The 27,131-nt window shown below is 44.6% G+C and overlaps 2 protein-coding genes across 3 annotated transcripts in view; one reads left to right on the top strand and one right to left on the bottom strand.

Moving 5' to 3' along the window:
* Window positions 1–9,172: 9,172 nt before the first annotated feature.
* TXNDC9 (thioredoxin domain containing 9) lies at window positions 9,173–17,233 on the bottom strand. Its single transcript, XM_071581959.1, has 5 exons — window positions 17,149–17,233; window positions 15,351–15,567; window positions 12,980–13,098; window positions 10,848–11,102; window positions 9,173–9,393 (listed from the first exon to the last, which is right to left on the bottom strand). The coding sequence occupies exons 2-5, from the start codon at window positions 15,537–15,539 to the stop codon at window positions 9,276–9,278; spliced, it is 681 nt and encodes a 226-aa protein (XP_071438060.1). The 5' UTR covers window positions 15,540–15,567; window positions 17,149–17,233; the 3' UTR covers window positions 9,173–9,275.
* A 2,358-nt stretch (window positions 17,234–19,591) lies between these two features.
* EIF5B (eukaryotic translation initiation factor 5B) overlaps window positions 19,592–27,131 on the top strand; it is a 36,286-nt gene continuing 28,746 nt past the window's right edge. For both annotated transcript variants that reach the window (XM_071581952.1, XM_071581944.1), the window contains exon 1: window positions 19,592–19,715. In XM_071581952.1, the coding sequence (XP_071438053.1) occupies window positions 19,681–19,715 (35 nt within the window). In that variant the 5' untranslated portion in view covers window positions 19,592–19,680. The remainder of the gene's footprint in view (window positions 19,716–27,131) is intronic.

The following is a 27,131-nucleotide window of genomic DNA, read 5'->3' as shown; positions in this document are numbered from 1 at the left end:
TGATGACTTTTATATATACATGTAGGGAGAGGTATCCACCCTATGGGCTTTGGAATGTTAATTCCTACCTAGTGTGATGACTGTTTTAAAGTACAATAAGTAATATATATTAAGAGCTTAGAAGTCTTACGAGTTCTTTCATCCAAACATTTGCAGAAGTAGTTGTTAGTCAGACTTAGGACAACTCTGTGAAAGGAAATAAGTACTGGTTTTCCTCCATCAATAAACACATTGATGCACAATAAATGACTTGCAGAAAGTATTGCAGTGAATCAGTGACAGAGGGTAGGCAAAAATCATATCCCTGTCTAGTGCTCTTCTTGCTTTGTGTCTGAGTTATCTGGGAACATTTCTGAAAGGATTTTTTTTGTCTCATCTCCCCAGTGACTTCAGATTGGCAAGCTTTTAATTAGGAACTGTACTTTCATAATAATTTTTAAAAGGATAATTAAAGAAAAGCATCTCACTGCTTCATTGCTTACAGCAAACCTAATTGAGAAGGGGAACTTGGATATTTTGGGAACAGAGGCAGGGTTTGGCTTTCAGATTTAGGGAGGCAGGATGCTGCAGCTGAAATTAGGAATAAAGAAACTGCTCTTTCTGCAGCTGAAGCTAATGGGAACACAAAAAGGGTCTCCGAAAGACTTTCACCTTGTGGCCAAGAGATTTTTTACATATCTAAAACATCTGAGTCACTTGGAAAGATGGTCTAAGAACACAGTGCCCTTCAATCCCCTCCCCTTTGCCATGTTTTTCTCTTCCCAAGACTCTGCCCAGCACGTGTGGAGGGTAGGAAGGCAAGACTTTTTTCTGGTAGCTTTCTCTTGATTATTTAATGAACCACAAAGCCACCCGTTGCTCCTTTGAGCCTGAGATGTGGCAGGTAGGATACATTGTTTTGGCCAGGTGCTAATTACTGGGTTCAAAACCAAGTGATGGCTATCAGTCTGTAAAGCACAGGAGATGATGAAGGGGGCCTTGTCACCTTAAAAATCAATAAACACAAGTATCAGAGATTTAGATCCTGAGATAGTAGGAAGGAGGAAACCTTTACTGCAGAACCTAGCCCTGTTGTTACAGGAGGGTTGGAATATGAGTTAAGGTGAGTCTTAAGTACAGAACTCATAATGACATCTTCCCAACATTACAAGTCTAGGCAATCATTCTTCATGTATGAACCTGATATCTAACTGTGGTATCTCAGACTAGACTATCACTTAATCCTTTTACTGGGGCTTAACATTTTAAATAGTAGTGGTTTAACAGGTAGAACATAGAAACATCACATGTACAGTGTGGCTTTAATCTTTTCAAAAGGAAATAGTGACTGAAGAAATGCTGGAGGGGAAGAAAAACAGAATAAATGATCTGGGAAAAGCTCACAGTGCCCAGCTTGATGGAAACAAGCCCAGTAGACAGATTCATTTACCTTCCACAGAACAACACAATCTGTATTAGAAAGAGATGTATTCTGTCAAAGAGATGATAATAAATTAGTATTAATATCCAGTTATGTTTCATAAAAACAGCATCATGTTAATGACCATAAACTAGTGTTCCTCTGTCACAGAATCTATGTTCATGCTCACGACTGGGGACTTTTTTTGAGAAGTAGCCTCTGACCTTAGGTATGATTTCTTTCTTAATGCATTGGCTACTTGCAGACAGTCCTTAAGATAAAGGTTTGAATTTAAATGCTGTTTGTCTTTGCTATGTATTTTTCTCTTTCATTTCTTAACCATGTAATCATGTATTTTCTCCATTTCACAGTAGTCACATGAATTCTTAATGCCTCCTCTGCATTGCATTGCTCTTTACATACTCATTGAGTGGCAATGTCTCATTTTAAGTGCAATTGTTTTTACCTGTGCTGCTGTAGGCTCTTAAGTCTCTGGGACAGATTCCTTGTATTCACAAAATATCCAGCCTAGGCCCAAATAAGAGGATGTTTTTTCAGCAGCATTATGAAGTGGACCTCTTCTCACTAAAAACCTCTTTATTCTCATAAAATTTGCCAACAGCCTTGTAAAGTAAAAGCCAAAAGCAGGCAGCCTCTCTGGAAACACGGTCGTGGTCCCATAGGTCAAGCAGGGCTCTAAGCCAGTGCATTTGCCCAAGGCACCCCCATGTAATGAGAGCTGCAGGATGTTGGAAAACACCATCCTCTGCTCAGAGGCCTTTGTGAGGCTGTAAACCCAGAGCATCAAATTCAGGTGAACCGCCTAATAAGAGAGGGCTGCATCTGCCACTAGTACGACACAACTTTTCATTTTTATGGTAGATTTACTCTGGACAATTACATCAAGAGTACAGTGTCAATGCATATTCTCCTTGTGCTGCATTGTGGTCACACAGCCTGCGACTGGGAGAGAGGAGATGGAAAGTTAAGCAAAGAGGAGCAGTTCACTTGTCAAATGGTATCTGCATCTTCTTAAATTTAAGAAGCAGGGCAGCTTTCTGGTATTCACAGGAGCATCCTAGCAATAAGCTGCAGTCAGTGACCACAGGCATGGTTTCTCCATGGTCTGTCACTGACACTGTTACATTGAGCTGAAGGGATAACAGAGTGGACAAAAAATGTTGGCTGACAAAACTGCATTTTCCACTTGCTTTACATAAACTAGAAGGGGGCACACCTGAGATCTAAAGCATACCAAGGTTCAATACCAATAGTTCTTTCCTACTTAAAGATTTCCACTTTTTTTCTCCCCCTCATGCCAAGTGAAGTTTTTTCACTCCACTCAATGGAAATGCAATCTAAGTGGACCAACATTTTTCAAAAAGCATTACATATTGCACCTGTTATTCTCCTTCAGATTGCAGATTGCAGCATCGCATGTCACTGAGTGGTGAGAATACTATCTAAAATTACCTGGAACTGTACCACATTAATTATTGTCTCTTGTGAGTTTCAGCTGGTTTCATAACATGGACAGGCATTTCTCAGGTGGTTCCTTTTGTCTTGCATGTAATTATAGGTAACACCAGGTATTCACAGACTTTGTAACTGCTTTATAGGGAAGCTGCCCATCACTGCTGACGCACACTGGATGCCTATCACTAACTGACCAGTTGAAGATGTATCTGTAGCATCATCTCAGACAAACCCTTCAGAGCTGTCCTTCCCAACTTTTAAAGAGACACACCCAGTTTAATAACTGAATTTTTATAATTCTTCTTTTCTACATCAAGGGTACCTGGAAGTAATCATAGAATCATTTAGGATGGAAAAGATAATCTAGTCCAACCATTAACCCAGCACTGCCAATTTTGCCACTAAACCATGTCCCTAAGTGTCTTCTAAATGGCAAATGTCTTCAAACTTGTAAGACAGGGGGCTCTCAGTTTTCACTGTGTTCAGAAGTGAACAAGCACTGATGGCCCCAATTCCTTCCTTTATCTTGCCTTTCTGAAGAATGTAGATGAGCACAGAACATTCCATTCTGCCTCTCTCTAGCCACAGTATTTATGAAGGAGGAAAAAACTCTTTTACTTCTGTACTCTAAAATGAAATTTTGAGTTTTACTGTAGGAAAGGTGCTCTAGCAAAGAGGTCACTGGACTGGATGTTATGAGACCTCAGTTCACATCCCAGCTTAAAGACACGTCTATCACCCAAAGCAAGTCCTTTGGAGCTTGAGCCAGGATAGGGTCCTGCATGTAGGTCAGGGCAATCCCAAGCACAAATACAGGCTGGGGGATGAATGGGTTGAGAGTAGCCCTGAAGAGAAGAACTTGAGTGTGTTGGTTGATGAGGAGATCCACATAAGCTGGCAATGTGCACTCACAGCCCACAAAGCCTGCACCAAAAGCAGGGTGGCCAGCAGGTCCAGGGAGGTGAGGCCCCCCCCTCCACTGTGGGCTCATCTCACCTGCAATGTGTGCCCACTTCTGGGCCCCCAACATAAGAAGGATGTGGACCTGCTAGAGTGAGTCCAGAGAAGAGCCACTAAGCTGATCACAGGGCTGGAGCACCTCTCCCTAGGAAGTCAGGCTGAAAGAGTTGGGGTTGTTAAGCCTGGAGAAGAGAAGGTTCCTGGGAGACGTTATAGCATTTTCCAGTACCTAAAGAGGGCCAACAAGAGAGCTGGGGAGGGACTTTGTATGGGGGCATGTAGTGATAGGACAAGGGGTACTACTGAAAGAGAGTAGATTTGGATTTTGGTTGCCCAGAGAAGTGGTGGATGTCCCATCCCTGGAAGTGTTCAAGGCCAGGCTGGATGGAGCTTTGAGTAACCTGGTCCAGTGGAAGGTGTCCCTGCCAATGGCAGGGGGGTTGGAACTAGGTAATGTTTAAAGTCCCTCCCAATCCAAACTGTTCTGTGATTCCAAAACTGTTAAGAGCAATTCGTGTGCCTGGAACTAATGATGCAAAGCACTGAGGACTGTCAACATTTTAGAAACCAAACAGGAAACAATTTCAGGCTTTTTTTCTAGGGCAGCACACTAACTAAATAATTAGCAAGGAGGAAGTAGATCAGGAAAGTAATTAATGTTGTTTTGTGTATTACAATCACCTTATTTTCATACAATGTCATCTTGGGAAAACCCCATTGTTACTGGAGATTGCATGGTTTGTGATGCAGGTAAGTTAATTTTTAAACCTTTTTTATTGGAGTTACATGTTGAAATCGTACCACCAGGCAGGTGACACTTGAACAGGTTGTGTTCAAATAGGCAAGTATATTCACACAGTTTCAACACTGAGCAATGTGGCTACTGGATCAGTTGTGGTTTATTTTAGGCTGCTCAATCCATGGCTGCAATAACTAATCCCAAAAATGTAGCCTTACATCATGCACCTTGTAGGATTTCTAGAAGGCAGTTTTCTTAACTACTTTCTCTCCATCAACAGTCATCAAATATATCTCAGTGTACATGCACTTAAAATTAATTCACCAAGTCTGAACATGATTTTTTTGAGTGAAGCTCTGGGGTCTTATGTAGTACTTTAGCCAGTTTGACGTGTTACCTGAAATGGATGAAGGTCTGAACAGAAGTTCCCTTTTGTAGCATATGATACAGAATGGTGCTCTGCAAGAGGACAGGTAACAAGGATCACCTGCCCGACTGCACTGTCTTGGATCACCACAATCATACTGGACAGGCTTTATGCTGAAGGCTCCAAAGCATGATCCAGGAACAGAGGATCAGATTAGAACTTTTTTGTCAAATGTGGTGGATCCCATCTCTATTTATCCTGTAAAGGGGGCTCAGGAGCAACATTACCCTCAGAACCATTCTAAACTATTCTACTGTAACATCAAGTACCTTCTAGTTCCGATTCCTAGAGAGGCTTTTCTTCAAATCCAGAGTGTAACTCTCACTCTCAAATTGTCGTATAGAGCTGTTCTAAACAGACAGATTAATCCACTACTGATGTAGTTTTCCTTTAAAAAAGTTAAATACACAGCTATTGTATATGCAGTAAATATAAAAGCCATATTGTTTCTGCATCAGCTTGTGCTTGTTTGAGTGTCTGTGTGAGAGATGTAGTGACAGCATTCCTCACCCTGAAGACACTGGTTTTGCTCTTATGTAGAAGACAAAGGGCTTATTTTAGAAACTGTTCCATGCAAAGAGAAATTTCCTAAGAGTCTTCATTTTAGAATTTCTAGATGAGAAATAGGACAATGGGGATTACTTGGAACAGAGGACTTGGAGGCATCAATTCCTCATTCGAGCTGGCCTCCCTCAATGACCCCTATGACACTTGCAGCCAACCCAGCCTACTAAAGGGGTCGGAGAGCAGCTGTGCTGTTGTCGCCCTCTCCAGAGTTTGTTTTTTTGTCCTGTCTCTTTCTGGGACTACACTTCTTCATGCTTCCCAAAGCCCAACTCAGCACTTAATTTCTGGGTAGATTTCTTGAGCAGACCATCCCAAGGGAAACACAGGATCAATTGGCAATCAAGGAGTGTCCATTCAAGTCCAAATAATCTAGCATTAAGAGCTGAACAACCCAGATCCTGTTTAATTATTGCCTTCATGCATTTCTTTAATGAGTACTTCATGCAAGCACCAGGCACAGACTGAAGCACTAATCATTACTAAAGTAACATGCTGAGTTTGGGCATATGTCCCATCACTTCCCAAGCTACACACGAACATCTCTCATGTCTCTGTCAGCTAACATATGCCAGGCCAGGTACCCTTTTGTGATTAGCCAAGGCTCAGGAACCACAGTCAGTCATCTCCTTACATATCCCATCTATCTGCCACAAACAATTAACCATGTGCAACCTGTCTTTTCTAGCTATTGTGTTTCACCACCATCATCTCATCTCTCAGCCATATGGCCACTAGATCGCTCTTGACAAAGTTAATCCCTCTACTTTCCAAGTGTGTCCAGCTGACATTTGTTTCAGCTGGTGTTCTCTGCATTCTGACACTTCCAGCTTGCTATCCCAGGTTTTATCATGGACAATGCATTAAACTAATCTGCACTGTGAAATTGTTGAACTCTATCTACCCCAGAAGAATAATCTGTTCCTCACTACTCAAACTAGATGAATTTTCCACTCCTTAATGAACTTTTACATTTCTGCAAAAATAAAATTTTGGGGCTTGGGTTGTTCATCTCAAAGTAATATGTAGAATGGAGATGTTGCTAAGAGGACTGTTCAGTAACAGTTTTAATGTTCATTCAAGGCAGAAAATGCAGAAAGCAGACACAAAAGAACTGAAGGAGCAGATCTATGAGGCTGCTACTTCAAAATAAAGTTAAACTTGTTATCACACACAGTCTCAATTTTCCTTTTCAGCCATGGCAGGAGTGTCCCTGTCCATGGCAAGGGGGTTGGAACTAGATGATCTTTAAGGTCCCTTCCAAACCAGGCCAGTCCTTGATTCTACAATTCTACACAAACCACACATTCCTGCAAACTCCTTGTATCAGCACTGGAGTATGTGTGGTCATTTTACAAGCCAGATGAAGGAAGATTAACCTAGAAAAAAAAATCATCAGCTTAAAGTGACATGAAACCACAGACTCTGAGAGGATTTGCACTGAGTTTGTAATGAGGCTACTCACGCATGGAACTCAGTAACCTCTAACAACGCACCACGCTGGAATCCTGGCAAGCCCATGTGTTTCCACACAGCACGCAGCTACATCAGACATGGGCTTGTATTCCCACAGCCTATTCAGTATAATTAGGACTCAAAGAGGAGTCCTGCTAAGACACTTGTAAAAATACCGTTGGAACATTGGTTTCCTGAATTTCATGAGACCAGATGAAAAGAAAAAGGAGCACTTTGTAATGCATTTAGTTTGTGCATTTAACAGGAGACCAACTCGAAGCAAGTCTGCTTTAAGTTTCTTCTAGATAAACAGGCAGCTGCGTACATCCTTCTCAAAGTGATCTCCCAGTGTTAAGAAAGCACTGTAAGTAGTTTTGGGCGGTCCCGTGGTGCAATGGTGAGCACTCTGGACTCTGGATCACAAGGTTGTGAGTTCAAGTCTCAGTGGGGACCGTCCCCTGGCAGTTCAATGCCTCCCTGCCATCCCATCTCGTCACATCTCGGATGCTCAGCAGGGTCAGCCCTGGTCAGTACCGGGTGCTGTGACAGTCCCGAGGACTTCACTGGCACTGTCCAAGCTCACTTGGCCGTGGCAGAGGGACCTCAGGACTTAAACGGTGGGGCCAGTTCTGTGCACGCTGTGCCTCACCTAAAAAATCCACTGTGCAGGCTGGAAGGGCACGTGGGGAGAGCCCTGCCCAAATCTTCGTTCGCGAAGTTTGGCCATACATATATACAAGTAGTTTGCTAGAAATCTAGAAAGAGCTCATACAACTTTCTGCAGGACTTTATTAAAAGCAAATTAACCCACAGCACCTCAACGTCCTTCTTTGAAAGGATGCAGTAGTCAACTTTAGAATTAAAATAATTTTATTTCAATGTACATGAACAGAAATAAAATATAATTTTTAAACTTAAAGAGATATATTGCTAGGCTGGCCCAATCATAAGTGTTCTCCATTACAAGGCAGCAAAACCAACTAGACCCACTTCACTGCTTTTTGGACCAATGGGATTCAAAGTACCACCTCAAAAGGGTCCTTCACCACAAAGCAAATCAGTTTTTGAAAACAAAAAGAAAACTCATCAACTCTTCACCTAACCAGAAATCTTACATTGTGTCCAAGGAAGATCTCCCTTGAAAATTCTGTCCATTATTGAAGAACAGTACACAGTATGCGGTGCTATATCTAAACCCAACAATCAAGGTTTCTCCCAAGTACTTTCCTCTATTCTACTCTCTTGTACAAAGCATCTCCTATAAACCCCACACATTCACAACCACAGAATTATACAAACCATCAACAAGGCAGTTTTCAGTATGCTTGTTGCTATGTGCTGTTACCTGCTGTATCAGCTCTGACATGCAGTGTCATGACATAGATGGTAGAAGGGCATTTCTCCTGGCCATCTGTTTCAGAATTCACAGAGGTTACATCTGCTTTTACAACTTACAGTGCAATGCAGTTAATTTATTCAATGTCATGATATGGCACCATAAGATAAGCAATCATTTGTTAAAATGCACAATTTCTTTACTAACAATTTTGTAGGGCTTTACTGATTATTTAAGTAATAATAAATTTAAAAAGACAACTGGAACAGGAACCAATGGAGAAAAATATTTTTTAAAGTTTCTGCTACCTCTTTTAATAAAGAAAAACAGAAAGAAACTCCTGTAACTGTCAGATTCAACAAAACCCACAGGAAGTAGTTCCTCACACAACAGTTGTCATATGACATGGATGCCAGGATACTGTGAGGATTTAGATTTTTCTTCCCTTATTTTCACCAGCAAGTGCTCTCAGATACAGAGCAATGCAAGCCACAAATTGCTTAAAGTAGATTGTGGGGAAGCATTGCTATCTGCTCACCCTGTTTTCACTCTTCCTTGTGCATCTGCTTTTAGCCACTGAGACTGGATGCTGGGCCAGAAGGACCTTTGGTCTGACTTCATACAGCTGTTTCTGAGTTACTTCACAACATTTCATAAACTTATATTTAAGACAAACAAAATCCAACATCTGCCATGTCATTTAGTTAGAAGGACTAAGAGATTTTTGAATTACAAATGACTTTCAAAGAGAAAAAAAATATTTAAGCTTTTTTCTGCTATGACTCAGTTATATAAAACTGTATAGAAAAATGAGAATTATGTGCAGATGTAATGAAAAGCAGTAAGCTTTATAAAAACATTCTTAGAAATGTAGCACGCATAAACAAAAGATGATTTACAAATATATTTAGCGGCTCTTCTAGTCATCATCAGAATCTGAATCATATATCTTTCCTCTGATGGTCTTCTTATCCAGCTTTGTAAAGCTTGTTCCATATTTCTTTTGACTTTGGAAAGGTGGGTCCATCAAGTTTCCACTAGAGGAAAAGGGTAAGACAAGTTGATTAAAGGCATATTCATACAGAGAATAAGCAGCATCTCTAATGACGTTTTTCCAGAAAAAAACATCGTAAAAATAACACAAGGCTATTCCCTAAAAACCACCCTAACACACTGTAGTGTTGCCAGCACAAACATCTGACCTGAACAGTTTTCCCCTGAACACAGTATATCCTTTCCCCACCTGTTATCCCACATGTGGAAGGAAAATAACTATTTCTAGACTCTGAGGAGGGCTATGCCCCTTTCAGGAACTCCAGAGAGGGGGACATTATTCTCAGTGCAGTGTGGAAATGTGGCTCCCTTTTCCAAGCCAGGGTCTGGCAAAGTGAACTCAGAGTGAAACAACTCTCCCACTCCACAAGGAGCCAAAACCAAATGTACAGCACTAGGAAGGTCAAGTAGGAAGCAAAATTATGCCATAAGCCAATGTATGAATGTTTAGCAAATTCAAGGCTGCTTGGTACAACTCCAGTGAAAGATTTTTCCTATAAAAGGCTGTTGCTCTCTAGAATATACATCCAAACTGTCTTTGACTCTACATAATTGCTTGTTACTGAACTGGAAATTGCCACTTGTTTTGAATTATAAATTTTAATTTCAGTCATTTCACCTGAAGTTCAACAGCTACTAATCCACATAGAATAGCAGTTTCTTTGCCTTTAAGATACAATACTTCTTGAAAAAGTTTGGCAATTAGACATTTAAATAAATTCAGATAATTAAGTTTAGAATTTAAAAATGCCAAATAAAGTCAAAATGAAAGAGCAAAATGAACCTAAAAAGATAAAAATGACATTTGAGCCACATTGGAAAGCAAAGCAGAAAGTTTTGGTAAATTCTCCTGTAAAGTCAGGCTATTTTGGTGATGTATCTTCTACTGCCTTCTGTCCTGTAGTCTTTTATGTGGTATTTACTAAGATTACACTGTACTGCTACTCAAATAATTTATTGACACTTTTTCCACTTACTTTCCTTTCCTGTTCACTGGAAAAGAAACATATTCATGTATGTAACATGGACTAAGATGCAGTTTAAGGACAACTTGCTGAGTTTTCTCTGAAGTGCATTGAAAATGTTCAGATTTTGCAGTTGCGACATGGAGAATGTACAGGTGATTTAGAGAAGGTTACATGAGATACAGGACTCTGAGGCCATATCAGAGTAGCACAGCTACTCTGTACATCTCATGGCAAGAACTGGGTTTATTTTTATAACTGTACAAGAAGGGCAGCATAACACTCATTACAGTGGCTCAATACTTTGGCAAAGGGATTCTCTTCTTTCCCTTGCCAAAGCATTCAGATTAAACTCTCATGTGTCTCAAGCATACAACATATCAAAGTTACAGACTTTCACAGGTGTTCTGTTTGCAAGCACGTTCTCCTTGCACTTTATCTCAAAATAAACCAACCACAAACCAATTAATTACCTGTAATTAATTATGTCTGAACAGCCTAATCTCCATTCTAAGGTTTCTGTAGTGAAGTCATCAGTGTTGCCCAGGTCAGTGAAGCCCACAACGTAGTCCTGTGTTTTTCCATCTTTTATTAGTGCCAGAGTGGGAATTACTTTGATGCGCAGTCTCTCACACAAGAAAGGAGATTTTTCAGCATTTAATTTCAAGAATTTTGTCTCGATGTGCTTTTTTGCCAATACAGTCAAATGTTTGTCCATTATTTGGCACCTGGGGAAAAAATTACCCAAAATGTGTAAAGGGTTAGAATGAATAAGGTGAGTGATATGTATTTTAGAGAAAGTTTAAAAGGAGCAGTAAAGAGCTAGTTCTATCATGTTATTACCTCAGACATGACCTTTCTAATTAAGAATTTAGTTTCAGCAGAAACTGTGTTTAGAGGTAGCTGGATTTAATGACTAATAACAGCCTGGAGCACCTTTAGTGCACAATTACACCATCCATGTCTCTAATTTCTTCCTAATTACTTCCACACAAACCTGGAAGCCTCTTTCTCATTTCTTGAGACCTGCACTTATTGTCGAAATTTCTGACTTCCTGCATTGGCTTCACTGCCTGTCGGTGGGAAAACTTCTCTGTACAAGATTTCTTCAGAGAAGTACTCTCATCATGTTACAGCACTTTGGATTTGTGCAGTCACTGCCTTCACAGCTGAGATTCAGTAAATCACTGTAAGGGGGAAAACAAGTGCTTTGCACAGACTGCTTCAGGAGGGCTAAGGCAAAAACATTTCACTTTTCTGTTGCCAGGAGTGAGCACAGTTATTGTTTCTCAGCCAGGGGACATTGACACGAACTGCTCAAAACACTTGGCAGATACTTGTGGACTTGTCACCTGTAACCTCAACTTTCTGAACCATCCCCTCTGAGTGCTCTGGTTTAGCTGCATGAACCCTTGTGGAGAGAGCCCAACAGATCACAAACCTGGAGTGGGAAAAGGTGAAAGCAACTTGGTATGGTGGGCTGGTTAACCAGACATGAGCCTCACGCTGGTTGTCAGCACAACACATTTTACAAAGCACTTCCTCTAAAGTTCCTTCTCCTGGCTGAGTCTACCAGACCTTGCCAGTTCAAGAAACAAGAACCAAACAACCCAAATCTGTTCTAAGCTACCTAATTTACAGTGACAACCTTTCAACTTCTTAGAGTAAAAGCAAGCCAAATAGAACCACTTTGTGTATTTCTGAAACTTAAACACTTAACTTGGAAAATGTGGGACACAGATACCTCACTGCAAAATCCAGCCCTGACCTCTTTAGATTTTTCACATTCAGGCTGTTTCAGTTTATACTCTATAAGCTAAAGAGAACATAACACCTTTGAAGGAAAAAAAAAAGCCCAACAAACCAAAACCAGGACAACTGGCTCCTCCTTCAATAAATTACTCTACTTTCCAACTGCATTTTAACAGAACACATTGAGAGACCTAGTGAGGAACAGCCCACAACCCAGAACTTCTGAAATTCTTCCAAGAAAGTGGGAGATCTTATTTTCAGTTCCTATTCTGAGTCAGGACATGTTCTCAGATCTAGGTGTCTCCTACCCTAAAAAAGTAACATAATCACAAAGAGACAGGCACAAAGGGAAAGCAGCTGGAGTTGGTATCCAGAGATCTTTTCAAAGTAAAAGGTTAAATTCTCAATATGCATAGACAAGATTTTGGTTATACTTTTATTTCTGTTAGACAAACCTGCCCAGAATCTCTCTGTCTGGAATAACCAAAGCCATCTTTCCAAAATGCTGCTCCTCTCTGGTCACTGCATTTACAGATGGGGCTGCCTCAAACTAAACAAATAATGAAACAGGGCAGTCTCTCAAATACTGTCACAGATGTTACACATTTAGGTTCTAATCCACTCTGTAACAGAGCATTAACTGTTCTCAAATCAGGATCAGAATAACTGTAATGGAAAAAACACATTTAAAAAAATCCAATGTCTTGAGAAGTGAGTGAGATTTGTAATGAAGGCATTTGAATACCTCTAAAAACGCCTCTTACTTGTGGGATTTGAAAGAACAAAAGAACACATCTGTTTTTGTAGTCATCTCTACACAAAAGGTTTCTTCAGCATGGCTTGTTTACTGTACCTGAATGTTGTATCTCTATAGAAATGGCAAACAACATTTTTACTTTCTTTGACTTCTTGGAAAAAGTCTCTCTCACTTGGGATTTCTCTGTATTCTCCGTGTCCTTTTGAAAGCCACTCCTTTTTTAAAACAAAAAGGAAATCATTAGATGGAGTTTGTTAGTCCTGCATCTGTCATGCAAACTCTACAGACTTCAGAAAAATTGAAGTGGAGGCCTGCAGGGAAAAAACATTTCATACAGAAATGGAGAATCAAATTATTTCCTTTGTTTCAGTTACATTTTGAAAACACACAAATACCACTAGGCCCAGGTTTGGGCTTGCTCTTTTTCAACAGCAGATACAGGCGTGAACAGTGAGGCCACCTTGCTTATTTGGAAATATAAATCTTGTACTAAGCTAAATAAATTCCTGCAGTGCAGCCTCTCAATAAGACAAGACCAGTTCAAAGAACAAAATAAAAAAAAAATCTCAGCATTTGCAAATTGCCAATTGACAGCTTAGGCTGCTGTCTCTGAAATGTTTTATACACTCAAAGAACTCTTGTCTAGAACTTAATCAAGTCATTATATGTATTAAATAAAGTTTTTCTAATTTTTCCTCCATGAAAAAGATCAGGGAGAAAAAAGCCTACTAACTCTTCTGCAATAGATAAAGTTTATCTATTAAATGTACACTGAAGGGATCTTAACAACCATCAGGGCTCACGGAAAGCCATTCAGAAAACACACGTGTATCATTAGTCATGAAATGTTTGGAGAAACAGAATTTCACAAGCTAAAATTTAGACCTAACTTCAAAAACTCCTGATTAGGTGTGTAAATACAGTTTACAAAGAGCTGGTCTTCCAGATTTTCAACAAAAACACTTAAGGAAAAAAAATCAGCTTCTCCATTACCAAAATTTAATTTTAGTGTAATAAAACAAGTACAGACTAAGGTAAATTATTAGAAATAGCACAGTATAACCAAACTTAAAAAAATCCTTCAGTATTCAATGGGGAAGAAAAATGTTGATAAATCACTGCTCTTGCTCTTGCAGTTTTGTTTTAGCAGAGTGAAAATTAAAAAAAAAAGAAAAGGCTTCCAAGCAAACCAAAGATATTCTGTAAGCTAAATTAGGATAGAAAAAAGAATTTCCTGAATATTGTAAAATTAAAAATTCATAGAAGTACGAGCATATGAAAATTTCATCATGATGCAAATGATATGAGAATGCATTAATTCCCCTCTGCACAATTTTATTCTGGAATAGTGTGGCAGCACACTCCTTTTACTAAGCAGTATCCTCCCTCACATTTGCATCTGAAGTGTATGAGAACAGTGACTAAAGACCAAATGACATGAAAAAGATTTTGCATGAGGTCCATCTCATGTCCACAACCAAGGACATTCCAAGTGCTATGACTTATGAAAAAGAAAAACACTGGAATCAAACACAGACTGAACTTCTGAAAGCAAGCAAACAGTGTGCCTCTTTCTCTACTTCCATCTTTTAGAGAATCCAGGCTGCTAATGCTGCCTGTCCTCCAGCATCCCAACCATGCCACAAAATGTTACTGCACTCTTGTTTCAAATCTGGCCTCAGCTTTTAAGGATTCCACCACAGACAGTCCCCTCTCCCCCAGTATAATCTATTTCTTTGGTTTGGTTTGCTTGAGTGGGGGGAGTAACCAAAGAAACTGTGGCTTCCCTGTTTACAGTTCAGGTCTCACACTATTTGCTACCAAAATTTTGGTGAGAGCTACTGTTCAAAGAGGCTTTTGAGGGAGCATAAAGACCACAATTGGACATGAGGTACCAGAGCAAAAGGAGAATTGAAGAAGAAGAAATGAGTGGTCATACAAAGACAACATTCCATAGGGTTAGAAAGAGTGCAACAAGTGATTCCAATCCTGGGAACAAGGAAAAACCCTGTATCATCCTTCTCCCTAAATACCTTAAGAGCAGGGCATGCATCACTTACGTGCCATTAGTAACAATTCAAAAGCCTCAGAAGGAAGCTTTTGAAGAAAGAAACAAAGAAGTCTGGAGGCTTATGGTTAGGCTGCCTACAAGGCCTTTGCTTCCAGATAACAACGTTCAATGGATATGGACACACTCAAAGCTCTGTGTGAGACTCTTTATCCTGTCCTTATTGTAAACACTCACAGAGATGCTTCTCTCCTCCTGTTAGAAAACACAAAGCATGCACAGACACTGCATTTCCTAGATAATTTAAAATTAATACAAATGGAAAGGTGAAGAAGAAAGCAAAAACCCCCAAACCAACAAAACAACCCCAAATCACTTAGTTCACATATACAAATTCCCTGGGTTGTTCAAAAAGTCTGTTACATGCTATACATCCAGAGTCTGGACTACAGAAATTACTTGTTTCTGCTGCTGGGTCTTTTTTAGTGCCTCAAGCCTCCTCTGTTTAAGGCGTTCCAGTTCATCTTCATCCATCTGGTCCAGCTTCTGTATCTCGGCATCCAGATGTTCTTCCACAACCTTGGTGGACTGAAGTATTTCATTCTCCAGAACTTTTTGAAGTATGTCAACAGGGGTATCAGCAGCCATCTTCAGCTGGAAAGTGATCTCCTTAGAGCTGTGGAAATAGTGATAAAAGCAATTAACATTTAGGTACAGAATTAAAAGCCTGATCTCTCTTGACTTGCAGTTCATGCCCTAGAGAAAACAAATGCTGTGCTACTTGAAGATAGTAGATAGTTCTTTTCTGTACTGCAGCCCCCTTTGAAGAATACTTTCACAATGAATGCAGATGGCAAAAAGATACAAATTAATCTCTCAGCCCCAAAACCAGCTGTTGAGAGTGCTCAGGAATCTGAAACTGCTTGTCAGTATAAAGAAGAAAAATTCACCAGTTCCAAAAGGAACACTCATCCTGAGCCAAATGCACCTACCTTTGATAAATATTCTGAAATAAAAACATGCAGTTAGAAAGCTCCAAGCTGCTGGTATAGGAGGTATGAGATGTCTCAGAACAAACCTAAGCAGTGCTCAGTGTGTAAGTTTCTGGTAGTAGTTTAAATGCAATTACTTTAAGCACTTCAGGCATAGTAACATTTCAATCTGCATTAACACTCCTCTCCTCGGCTAGAAAAAAGATGACATGCTCAAGAGCAAATGCTTTAGGCCAATACACTGCTTTAATTAGTACCAGAAAACTGCTATTGCAAATACCACCCTATGGCAGCCAGCAATAGGATTTAAAAGCCACTAGCTAATTGCTGTGTGCAGAAACACAGCCAAAGTCATTTCCAGTAAAGTTCTCCCGGCTCAAACACAACGAATGGCACAAAACACTAAGTGGGACGCATAAAGAGCTGTGCCAAAACAATTGGTTGGTCTCCCCAATAAACTTACACTGCAGAAAACTGTCAGTGTAGCGACTGCCAGTTTTGAAACGGGGACAGTGCACCGTCACCCTGTTCAGATTCTCAACCTGCAGACCACGGTTCGGATGTGCTGAGTTTGGGTTTCAGGGAACTCCTGGCTGTATTTCAACGCGGCCGAACTGCCAGTGCCGCTGGCTCTGCGAACACCTTGCACACAGAGGCAAGTGAAGCATTTTACGTAGAGACAGGCAAAGTACCAAGGCGAGGGCAGCACTCCAAGTGTGCTGCAGCACCAGCAGTGCCCAGCCCTCAGCCACTCCACACGTGTCACTGCCTCACTGCCACACTGCCCCGGGCCCGCAGCACCTCGCCTTTCCGCCCCTCTTCCCAAAGCTGCTAACCAGAGTCTCTTCCCTCTCCCCCTTTCATGTACTTCCAGAGGCAGGAGGAACCTTGCCAGCGCAGATCAGGGGCCAGCAGGTCTCCAGGAGAGGGAGGGAGCCCTGCTCAGCTGGGGCAAAGGGAGCTTCGTGTTCCCAACAGGAAGGGAAGAGGAAGACCAATCTCAGCCGGTCCCCACGACAGCCCGAGGGCTCCGGGCTCCCCAAGGAAACCGCGGGTGCCAGCAGGATTCCCCTGAGCCGCCGTGGGGCTCAGCACCACTGCCTAGGACGCGGCTTCGCCGGCTCAGCCGGGAAGGGGCGCGGGGGGCGCCGAGGGAGCGGCACAGGGCGGGGGCATCGCGCAGGCGCCGCACGCCCGCCCTGCGAGGCCGCTACCGGCAACGCTACATACAGCGCTACAGACAGACAGCCCTACAGCCCACCCACCAGCGCGGGACGGACTCTCCAGGGACACTGCACCGCTCGCACTGCCCGCCTCGCCCGGGCCCGGCACTGCTGCTGTTTCCACCCGGCCCCGGCCCCGGCCCGGCCCCGCCACTCACCCTCCGCTGGCCGCGCCCCACCGCCGTTATCGCGAGAGACGGGGCGGGGCGGGGCGCGGCGCGCGGAGATGACTCCCCGCCGCGCTGATTGGCCGGGCCCGCGGGCACGCGCCCCTACTGGCGGGCGCGCGCCCGCGCCTGTGGCACGCCCCCTCTGCCGCCCCGGCCGCTGATTGGCGGGCGGGTGGGCGCGCGCCCCGTGTCGTGCGCGCGCCGGCGGGAGAGAGCAGCGCGCCCGGCGCGAGGGGAGGCCCGTGCGCTTCAGGCGCCGCCGCAGCCCCGCCCCGGGCCCCGCCCCGCGCCTGCCCCGCCCATCGGCCGCGTCGCCACAGCCGGGGCTGGGAAGGGAAGCGAAGCTGGGGCGGGAAGCGAAGCTGGGGCGTGCCCTGCCCCTGCCCCGCCCCGCCCCGCGCCTGCCCCATTCGCTCCACTCCGCACTTTCCCGCGGCTCCGACGGCTGCAGCGGGAGCTGGAAATGTTGCACGCTGCTGCTGCTGCCGCCGCCGCCGCCGCCGCCGCCGCCGCCGCGTTTTTGGGGATTCCTCCTCAGGGCCGGGCGCGCCCCGGGGCGATGGCGGGAGGTAAGTGGCGCTGCGGGAGCGGTGCCGCCCCGGCGGGCTCGCCGAAAGCGCGGGGTGTGCTGCAGCAGCCGCGGCTCGTCGTCTCTTTGCTTCGGCTTGTAAGTGCGCTGGAAGACCCGCTGGTTTAAATAATGGGGTATTAAAGCGTGTTTTCAAAATCCCAGACAAGTGTTCTGCTTTCTTCTTTCTTGGAAACCTGACTCCCCGGTACCGAATTGTGCCGACGGGGAAGGTGCGGCGGGAAGATAAACTCGGCCTTATCTGCAGTCTGCTGGGAGCCTGGGTGGGAGAGACTGATAAGCAGCTGTTCAAAGGCAGAGAGAAATAAGAAGTCAGGGGTTTAGGGAGTCAAGCCATCCTGGGGCTGAAAGGTGAAGAGGCCTGCGCTGTCTGCCAAAGGAACTGCTGTGATGGGGTGATTACAAGTACAGAACACGTGCAGCTCTCAAGGCCTATTAAATAAATACATGGAGTGATGCCTGTGCTTCTGTGAGCATTGTTACTCCTGCTCCGTCCTGGTTTGCTCTTGCCAGGAGGAGGTGGGGCTGCACCGTCCGCCCCATGCGCTGTTTGCTGCCTTAGTTCTTGGTTCCATGCGGTGTCAGGGGGCACCACGCACCTCCTGCCCTGCAGAACCAGGACCTGCGCTCCTCTGCGAGATGCCCAGCACCGTGTCCGCTCCAGAGGCTCCTTGGAGGGGAGTGGGAGGGAAGGCTTCGTACAGTGAGAAAGTCTGCCAAGGGCGGAAGGGAATGAATTGTCACACTTCCAGTGCTGCCGGGCAGACAATTTCCCTGACAGGGAGTTTGGTCATTGCCATAAATCCAGTGCTGCTTCCTCGGGCCCCCTGTTAGGTGGAAGGCCGGTCATTTCAGGGTGAGATGGTGGAGTTTTGGTTACGCTTCTCCAGCGTGGGGAAGTGCTGTGGATGATGGACCAGCAGAGCCCGTGAAGGGCTGGGGGAAGGCGATTTGTGTTCCCAGAGGAGCAGTGACGTGTCCTGGCCACGTCTGGCACCTGACTTACCGCCTGGCCACTGTGCCACTGCCCTGCTCGCTGAAACCTCCCCCTTTAACCTTTCCGCTCCCATTCTTTGCCCTGGCCATCCTATTCGCCTACAAAAGGATAATTTTGACTATTTAGTCAGGTTTCGAGGCTAAATGAGCCACAATCCTGCCAGGAAGTCCCAGGCCCACTGGGGGAGGCAGGAGGGACACTGCAGGCTGGGGGCTCCGGTCAGGTTTCCCTTCTCGGGAGCTGCCCGAGTGCCAGGAGGGGCACTGCGGGCGGTTCCAGGAGGGACACTGCGGGCTGTTCCAGGAGGGGCACTGCGGGCTGTTCCAGGAGGGGCACTGCGGGCTGTTCCAGGAGGGGCACTGCGGGCTGTGCCAGGAGGGGCACTGCGGGCTGTGCCAGGAGGGGCACTGCGGGCTGTTCCAGGAGGGGCACTGCGGGCTGTGCCAGGAGGGGCACTGCGGGCTGTTCCAGGAGGGGCACTGCGGGCTGTGCCAGGAGGGGCACTGCGGGCTGTTCCAGGAGGGGCACTGCGGGCTGTGCCAGGAGGGACACTGCGGGCTGTTCCAGGAGGGACACTGCGGGCTGTGCCAGGAGGGGCTCTGCAGGCTGGGGTCGCCGCTCAGGTTTCCCGCCGTTCCCCCTCCGGCCGCCTGGGGGCGCTGGCGCGCGGCGGTCCCGCGGCCTTGCGGCGGGGCGGGGCGTGGGCGGGGCCCGTGGGGGGCGGGGCGGGCGCGTGCGCGGCGCGCGGCGGTGCCATATGCGCGGGGCGGCGCGCGGGCAGCGCTGCTGAAGGGGCCGCGCGCGCCGGTGCCGCCGCCATGGGCAAGAAGCAGAAGAACCGGAGCGAGGAGAGGTGAGGGATGGGGGCACCCCTCGCTCATCCCGCCCCGCCCCAGGGAACCCCCGCCCTGGGCCGCCCGCGGCGGCGTGACACGGCCCGCACGGCGCTGAGTCAGGCGTCAGGCCCCGCCGGGGCTCGCGGCCTCGTCGCAGGCGCGGCACCGCCAGGCCCAGCTCGGCCTGGCCGTACGTGTGTTTGTCCGTGAGGGGCGGGCAGCTCGATTGTCCGCCAAAGAATAGCTTTTTAGTGCAATTGTGGCGCCTCAGGTGTGGGTTTATTAATATTTTCTGTATCTCTTCTCGGGCGTTAGTGCCATGGATGGTGCTGTGACGGTGTTATCTACGTTATTTCGTGCTGTAACAGGGATATCTGCATGTTTAATGAATGCAGATGTTGGATATTTTAGTGATTGGAGGATAAGAGGATTGCCTCTGTGGTCATGTGCATATCGTCATGGACACTGCCCCATCTGTGAACTTTTTTGTGTGTCAGAGTTTCTGATAAAGACAGCTGTATTAGCCATATGGAGTGCTGATCGAATGGTGGTGTGTATGTATACACTAGCAGAGAACTCGTTTTTATTTGTCACTGCAAAGTAATTAATACAAAGATACAATCAGTTTAGAGAGTATTTTTAGATTTTTTTATACTGACAAGTAGTTAAATAAAAACTGATGTCTTAAATTGTACATGAGCTACAAACCACAACTTTTTTTTCCTTAACTTTTTGAGCCAATAAGTTTTTCCTCTGGAATTGCTCCCTGTTACAGCTGTTTCACAAAATACAATTTTCTTTCTAAGCACTTCTTACTACCTAAGCACGTATTGCCTTAAGAAGTTGATGGTAACTTAAGGCTGTTGCTCGCTATCAAGTTAGGGTGTGAACTGTTTAAGCTTCTCAGATCCTTTCTGGGTAACAAGCATTTTGTCAGTCAGGTATTTTCCTAGTCTCAATGTTCTTCCAGACATCTTTTGCAATGCCACGTGTTTCCCTTTGCAATGTCTCCTGTGACCAGCTTGTTTCGTGGGCTTGTGTTTCACAGGGATATGTCTCAGGAGCAGCTCTGGTGAGGAGGTGAGTCACAGGTGACTTGAGAAGAGGGAAGGGTTGGATATTTGTGTTCTAAAGGAAAGAAGACATAGTGCTCGTCTTTGGACTCGGTGTGGTAGATGCCAGAATCATGGAGAAGCCTTTGGGGACTGAGCTCTGCTCCTCGGGGCCCTTCCCTAGTAGCATCTGGTGTGCAGGAGACACTTTGAGAGTCTTGGTGCCTGCTGGATACTTTGTTCTCTCTTGTGTATCTCTGTGTTCTTTTCTGTGTGTAATTACTGGTCACGGGCCTCTCTTGGGTGCTACATACAAATGTCATTTGTGTCTATAAAATAGAAGCATACCTTAAAAGAGCAGTCAAGAATTTCTTGTTAGAATAGTTGCAATCTTGAGAGCCTCATTCAAATCTAAATGTTACAAAAAAGAGGGTGTATTAAAGCTGTAACAGTAGTTACACTCACTGTTGTGGAGTCCTCCGGTGAGTGGTTTCAGCCTGGTGGGGACCTGTCACGGGGAGCTGTCACATCAGGTGTCCTTCACCAGGAGCGTGTGATCGTTCCTGTTTGTGGTTTCATCTTCCTCACTCAAGGATCCACTTAACATCATTTCATATGCCTGCCAATGTGACTCTGCTCTTCACTGGATACTTCATGAAGCTCCATGGTTGGCTAACAACATTGGTTAGCTCTACATTACAAATATGGGAAAGGCACTGTGTGTTAAATGCTATTTCTTTCATGTTTGTTACCCTTAAAACCAGTCTTGTCCAGGTCTGCATTTCTGCTGAAGGGAAGCTCTGGCCAGGTGGGGGTTGGTCTCTTTTCTCAGGCACTCAGCAATAGGACAAGGGGGCACGGGCTCAAGCTCTGCCAGGGGAAATTTAAGCTGGAGATCAGAAAAAAATTATTTCCAGAGAGAGTAATCAGGCATTGGAATGGGCTGCCCAGAGAGGTGGTGGATTCCCCATCCCTGGAGGTTTTTAAACTGAGATTGGACGTGGCACTGAGTGCCATGATCTGGTAAATGGGCTGGAGTTGGACCAAGGGTTGGACTTGATGAATTTGGAGGTCTTTTCCAACCCAATCAATTCTATGATTCTGTGATTTCTTTTAACCAGCCTCTGTCAAGTTATGGGGTGTCTCATGCTGAGTTTACAGAAGCCATCTCTGTTTATCCCATGCCTGTGCTCCTCTGTGTCCTGTCTCTCCACTTGTCAAGGCCTCTGCTCCCATACCAGGCTTGTGTTTCTCTACACTACATCCTTGTGTCAGAGTTGTAAGTATCTCGTGTTGTGCAGTGCCTGCTTGTCCCTGCTGTGTACATGGAACTCTGGCTGCAGTGTGTGTGCTCGGGCAAACAGAAGTAGAACCAATTAAGCACCTGGTCAGTTAAGGGAAATTGCTGTCACAGCTAAATCAAGGAACAGTTGTAGGCAGGTCAAGAGGAGTTCAGCCAAAGTAAGCCTTGCCAGTCTTTAGTGCTGAGGTGTTGCACATGCAGTACAGAGCTTAGGGACTGCTACTAGCCATGACAGTACCGTGGCACAGGGCTGCACAGTGTATGGCAGTGAGGGATGACGTGGAAGAAGATTTCAAACAGGTATGTGTTTGAGAAAGGAGGACACATGGTTAGTCTGGGTGTATTTTATAGCAGGGGCTTTGAGGGGGTGAGAGTGAGGATGACTGGAAGTCCAGTGACATTCTGGGATAGGTGTTCCCTGCAGAGGTGACTCTTGTAGCCTGGTGGTGATTTTAGCTGACATCCCTGTGAATGTCAAGTTCCCCTGAGGGAGGAGAGGCTGCATCGAATATTTGCATCTGTATCTTGAATTTGCAGTTCAAACGTTCCCCACCAGTCTCCCTTCCATGTCCAGTAGAGTGAGAGAGAAACAGCACTGCATGATCAAAGACTTCCATTTGGATTTGCTTGCTGCATTTCAGTTCTGTGCTTATGCACTGGTATTTGTTTCTTCCTCCTTTTCCTTTTCTTCTCTCCTTCCCCAACAATTATGTTACAGGTGCAATCCCTTATGTCCCTTTTCCCTTACCTTTCTCTTGGTTGCAACTCCCAAAGCATGTGGCAGCTCAAGGGCACAACTTGCAGTGCAGAGGGGACATGTGGGAAGATGCAGGTGGTGTGTTTGTGTTGCGAATATTGATTTGAGAATCGGTGTAGTGTCAGGAAGGAGATTTTCTGCTCATCTTCTGACACAGTGAGACAAAGTAATGTAAAGTACAAGTCATCTTTACTCTGCTTTTCTCCCATCACCCCCACAGCTCTGACTTGTGGTAGAGTTTCCTGCTCACTTGTTTCTGCTGAGTACAGTAGAGGTTATACCGATGAATATTGATGTATGTCTGGGAACTGTGCTGGGAAATGAGGGTGAGGATGAGTTTTATCTCTGTGTATTTATACCCTGTTCCTGTGGTAACACCCAGGGCAGTCCCGTGGTGTAAAGGAGAGCACTCTGGACTCTGAATCCCAAGGACCTGAGTTCGAATCTCAGTGGGACCGTCCCCTGGCCGTTCAATACCTCCCTGCCATCCCATCCTGTCAGATCTCGGATGCTCAGCAGGGTCAGCCCCGGTTAGTACCGGGTGCTGTGACAGTCCCGAGGACTTCCCTGTCACTGTCCAAGCTCGCTTGGCCGTGGCAGATGGACCTCAGGACTTAAACGGTGGGGCCAGTTCTGTGCATGCTGTGCCTCACCTAAAAAATCCACTGTGCAGGCTGGAAGGACACACCCACCTGGGGAGAGCCCTGCCCAAATCCTCATTCCCGAAGTTTGGCCATACATACACGATAAGACCCTGAGTGAGGTGAAGGCTGTGGTGAGCAGGAAAAGAATGGGAATGCAGTACTGTTGTCTGTTATGAATAGAGATTGCTACCTGAGCACTACAAATTGGTTTCTACAATGCGAGCACCTCTGCTCTGCTCTGCTGGAATTCTGGTTATTGACTCCTGCTGCTTGATTGCTGTGCATTTGCCAAGGAAGGACAGATTTATCTGGAATGGTCGGATACATGGTCCCCATGTGGTGTATTAGGTGCTTCATAAAGGTGGAGACTCATAAATAACTCCTAAGCCATAGAGGAGTCACTTTGTTTCCTCATTGGAATTTTTGTGTTGGTGTTGATCATTCATTTTCAAATGAAACTTCTTAGCAAATATTTCTATGAAAATACGAGTTATCTGAACTATTGAAGAGTAGGTGTTCTGATGTGTAGTCTGGCTCCTGGAAGTGGTGTTACGCTTTTGTTCTTGGATAGAGTTGTAATGGCAGAAGGTATGTCAAGGTTCAGTCCTGCTGGCTTTGGAATCCAGTTAGGATATTTTCTTTTAAATGTGTTAGAAGAGTGTTGTAAACTTGAGAACTGTGCTTTGAATCCATGCCTCAAACTGCTGTTCTAGATTTCCTATGTGCTCTGTGTTACCGATTATTGCTGCCCTAGAATATGGATTTTTCCCCTTGATGGTGTTAGCTTTTGATGTGTTTTTCCTCTTCTCCCAGCTTTAAGTCATCTTTCCCTTCTCTTGGTAGTTTCCTTATGTTCCAGTAGGTGGTATTTAGGTGTGTTTATGCTTCTGCCCTTTAATAATGTGATGACCTGTTCCTTGGGCACACCACCCCATCATTCACACTTACTGCTTTACAAGTTACAGGTGCCTGCTGGGATTCTGCAGCCAAGAGTGAACGCTGCTGCTAAAATAAGAGCTACAGTGCTCTTGCTGATGTGTTGCTTCCTGTTCCACTGGGCTACCAGTCATTCTATTTGGCTCCTTCTTCATTAGTATGTTAAGTAAAATCTTCTTAATGTGGCATAGGCAAGCACTGTGAGGGCCAGAAAGCACACAGAAATCTGTAGTTTGGAAACATTATAGAATCATGGAATCGATTGGGTTGGAAAAGACCTCTGAGATTATCAAGTTCAACCCTTGGTCCAACTCCAATCCATTTACCAGATCATGGCACTCAGTGCCACGTTCAATGTCAGTTTAAAAACCTCCAGGGATGGTGAATCCACCCCCTTTCTGGGCAGCCCATTCCAATGCCTGATTACTCTCCGTAGACCAGAACGCACACGGTAACTGTCTCTATCTGCCTCACAAAAATGCTTCTGCCTGTGAAGGTTTCTGCTGCTCTGTCCTGTCAAGAAGAACAGCTGATAAACCCTTGAGATTCCTGTTTTGCCAATCTCATCTGGAAGATGGAATAGTTTGTACTGAAAGATGTAGTAAAATAATGCAAAATAAATTCTCCATTACAGAAATTTGTCAGCCTGTTCTATGCAAATATGTATTTCTGTTCCTCCCAAATTTAGTTTTTAATACAGGCAATTCATATTTATAAGACAACTATCTTTACATATTAGCTGGACTTTTTTTTAGAGCAAAGAGTGATTGTAAAAAGACTATAAGGATCTTCAAATATTTGCAATAAAGGGAATATAAACCAAAAAGCATGGCATTAAGGAGACTGTAAGAAGCAGCTTGTTGACATACTGTTTCTCTTCATCTATTACCTTCATGAAGGCATCTAAATGTTATGTATAACTACTGTTTATGAAAAGTATGGAAATAGGACATCACAAGCCACCAGGAATTGCAGAATATGTTCTTTCATTTCTCTGAAGACCCCTCGAAAGCCTCACTCATAATAGAGAGTTATGGTGAGTTACACTTTGCTGTTGTTGACACTCATGACATCCAGACAGACAAGCTCTACATACCTTTGCCAGTTTTAATTGCATTAGTGCCGTGATGTTTTTCTGACTCTAAGCCCATGTGCATTGCTGAACATTTGTGCTGTGCTGTTCGTCCCTTAGAAGCTGCCTAGAAGTGAAGGTTACAGTTCTGGGCAAAGTCTGCTCACATAATGCTCCTTTTCCTCCTCCCTCTGACTTGTCCACAAAACTTGCCTCCTAAGATGGGTAGAGGAAATAATTTTTCTGCACATAAATTGTGTGTGCACATAATTCCATCATTTAGCTTGACTTAAAAGTGCAGCCCAGACTGGTGGGTGTTCTGGCCTGAAAGCAGTTGGTACCTTGCAGCAGAAGGGTTTTGATCATCCCGGTGTTTGCAGCACCCACTGATTTATTCTTTTTGTGTGTCAGGGTTTTGTTGTTGTTTTTTTTAACAATAGTTCTGAAATTTTAAATCTTAACACTGAAATATGTTTCTTTAAATGCACACTACAAGATGAAGTGTTGGTTTTAATTATAGTTTACGTAGGTGGGTGTCCTTTACTCTTCAGGATTATAGACAATCTAAAGTGTATTTTGTGAAGCTGTTCTAAATTGTATTTTTGTGATGTACTTTGATTTTATACAGTAAGATATGTAGGATGTGGAAGTTGTGAAACAGTGAACTTGCAGGTGGTTTCTGTCATCTGTGCACTTTCCCTCAACAAACAAAACCCAAAAGAATTAGGTCAGGGAAGACCAAAAGCCAGTTTTTTAGTTAGTGTGTTTCATATTTCATGCTTTTAGTCATCTTATTCTCTTGAGCTGTAAACACATAAACTGAACCTTGAAGAGCTGCTTTCTTCCAGAGATCTGGGTTGCCAGCTACTTGCCACAACAGAAACTTTTTGTCTTAAAGTGTAACTATACCTTTGTTTAAATGGGAATTTTGGGCTGTAATGTGCCTTTTTTTTATAATGTGGGTTGAATAAAGGAGACTTTCTGTTTCTCTAGAACCTGTTTGGGTTGAAGGTTCGATTGTCTTACCACTTTTCATAAGGTTTTGCTTAGCTGAGAGTTATGCCAGTCTTTCTCCAGCCTAACTTAAAAGAGAAGGCATGGCTCTTTAATATTAAAAATGGAATCGTTGTCTTGGGAGCCTGAATGAAAAGCAATTACCCTTTTAGTCAGGTTTTACATATTTGCTGTCTCATGTAATTAGGAGCTTCACCAGCTTCCTTCATCTATGAACAATCACAAAGGTGTAGCTTCATGTAAAACTCAATTCAGTTTTGCTGCCAGACATTTCAAATGCTGTGGTGCAGCTCTCGCTGTCCCCACCCACCAGCTGTACCTGTCTCTGTTGCAGTGGGTTCAGTGCCTGTGTGCCCCCAGCACAGCTCAGGTGTGTGATCCCATCTGCTGCCAAAATGTGTTTTCTGTGAGAGTTTGGGGCCTGAATTAATGAGAGGGGAAGGTGTGGATGGGAATGGGGAAGGAATCATAGAATCACTTGGGCTGGAAGAGACCTCTGAGGTGATCAAGTCCAATCCTTAATCCAACCCCACTTTGATCACTAGATCATGGCACTCAGTGTCACGTCCAGTCTCACCTTAGAAACCTCCAGGGAAGGTGAACCCACCACCTCCCTGGGCAGGCCATTCCAATGCCTGACCACTCCTTCTGTAAA

Source organism: Pithys albifrons, chromosome 1 (assembly GCF_047495875.1).
Source record: "Pithys albifrons albifrons isolate INPA30051 chromosome 1, PitAlb_v1, whole genome shotgun sequence".
NCBI classification, from domain to species: Eukaryota; Metazoa; Chordata; class Aves; order Passeriformes; family Thamnophilidae; genus Pithys; species Pithys albifrons.
The sequence above is the reverse complement of the archived record's forward strand: the minus strand, read 5'-3'. Positions and strand labels throughout refer to the sequence as shown.

What these genes read in the sequence shown, in the direction of transcription:
- TXNDC9 (XM_071581959.1), bottom strand. Translation starts at nt 15,539, where the DNA reads ATGGCTGCTGATACCCCTGTTGACATACTTCAAAAAGTTCTGGAGAAT. An exon ending in AGACCCAGCAGCAGAAACAA is followed by an intron (nt 13,099 to 15,350) that starts GTAATTTCTGTA and finishes GTTTTAAAAAAG; the next exon opens with GAGTGGCTTTCAAAAGGACA. An exon ending in TATAGAGATACAACATTCAG is followed by an intron (nt 11,103 to 12,979) that starts GTACAGTAAACA and finishes TTTTTTCCCCAG; the next exon opens with GTGCCAAATAATGGACAAAC.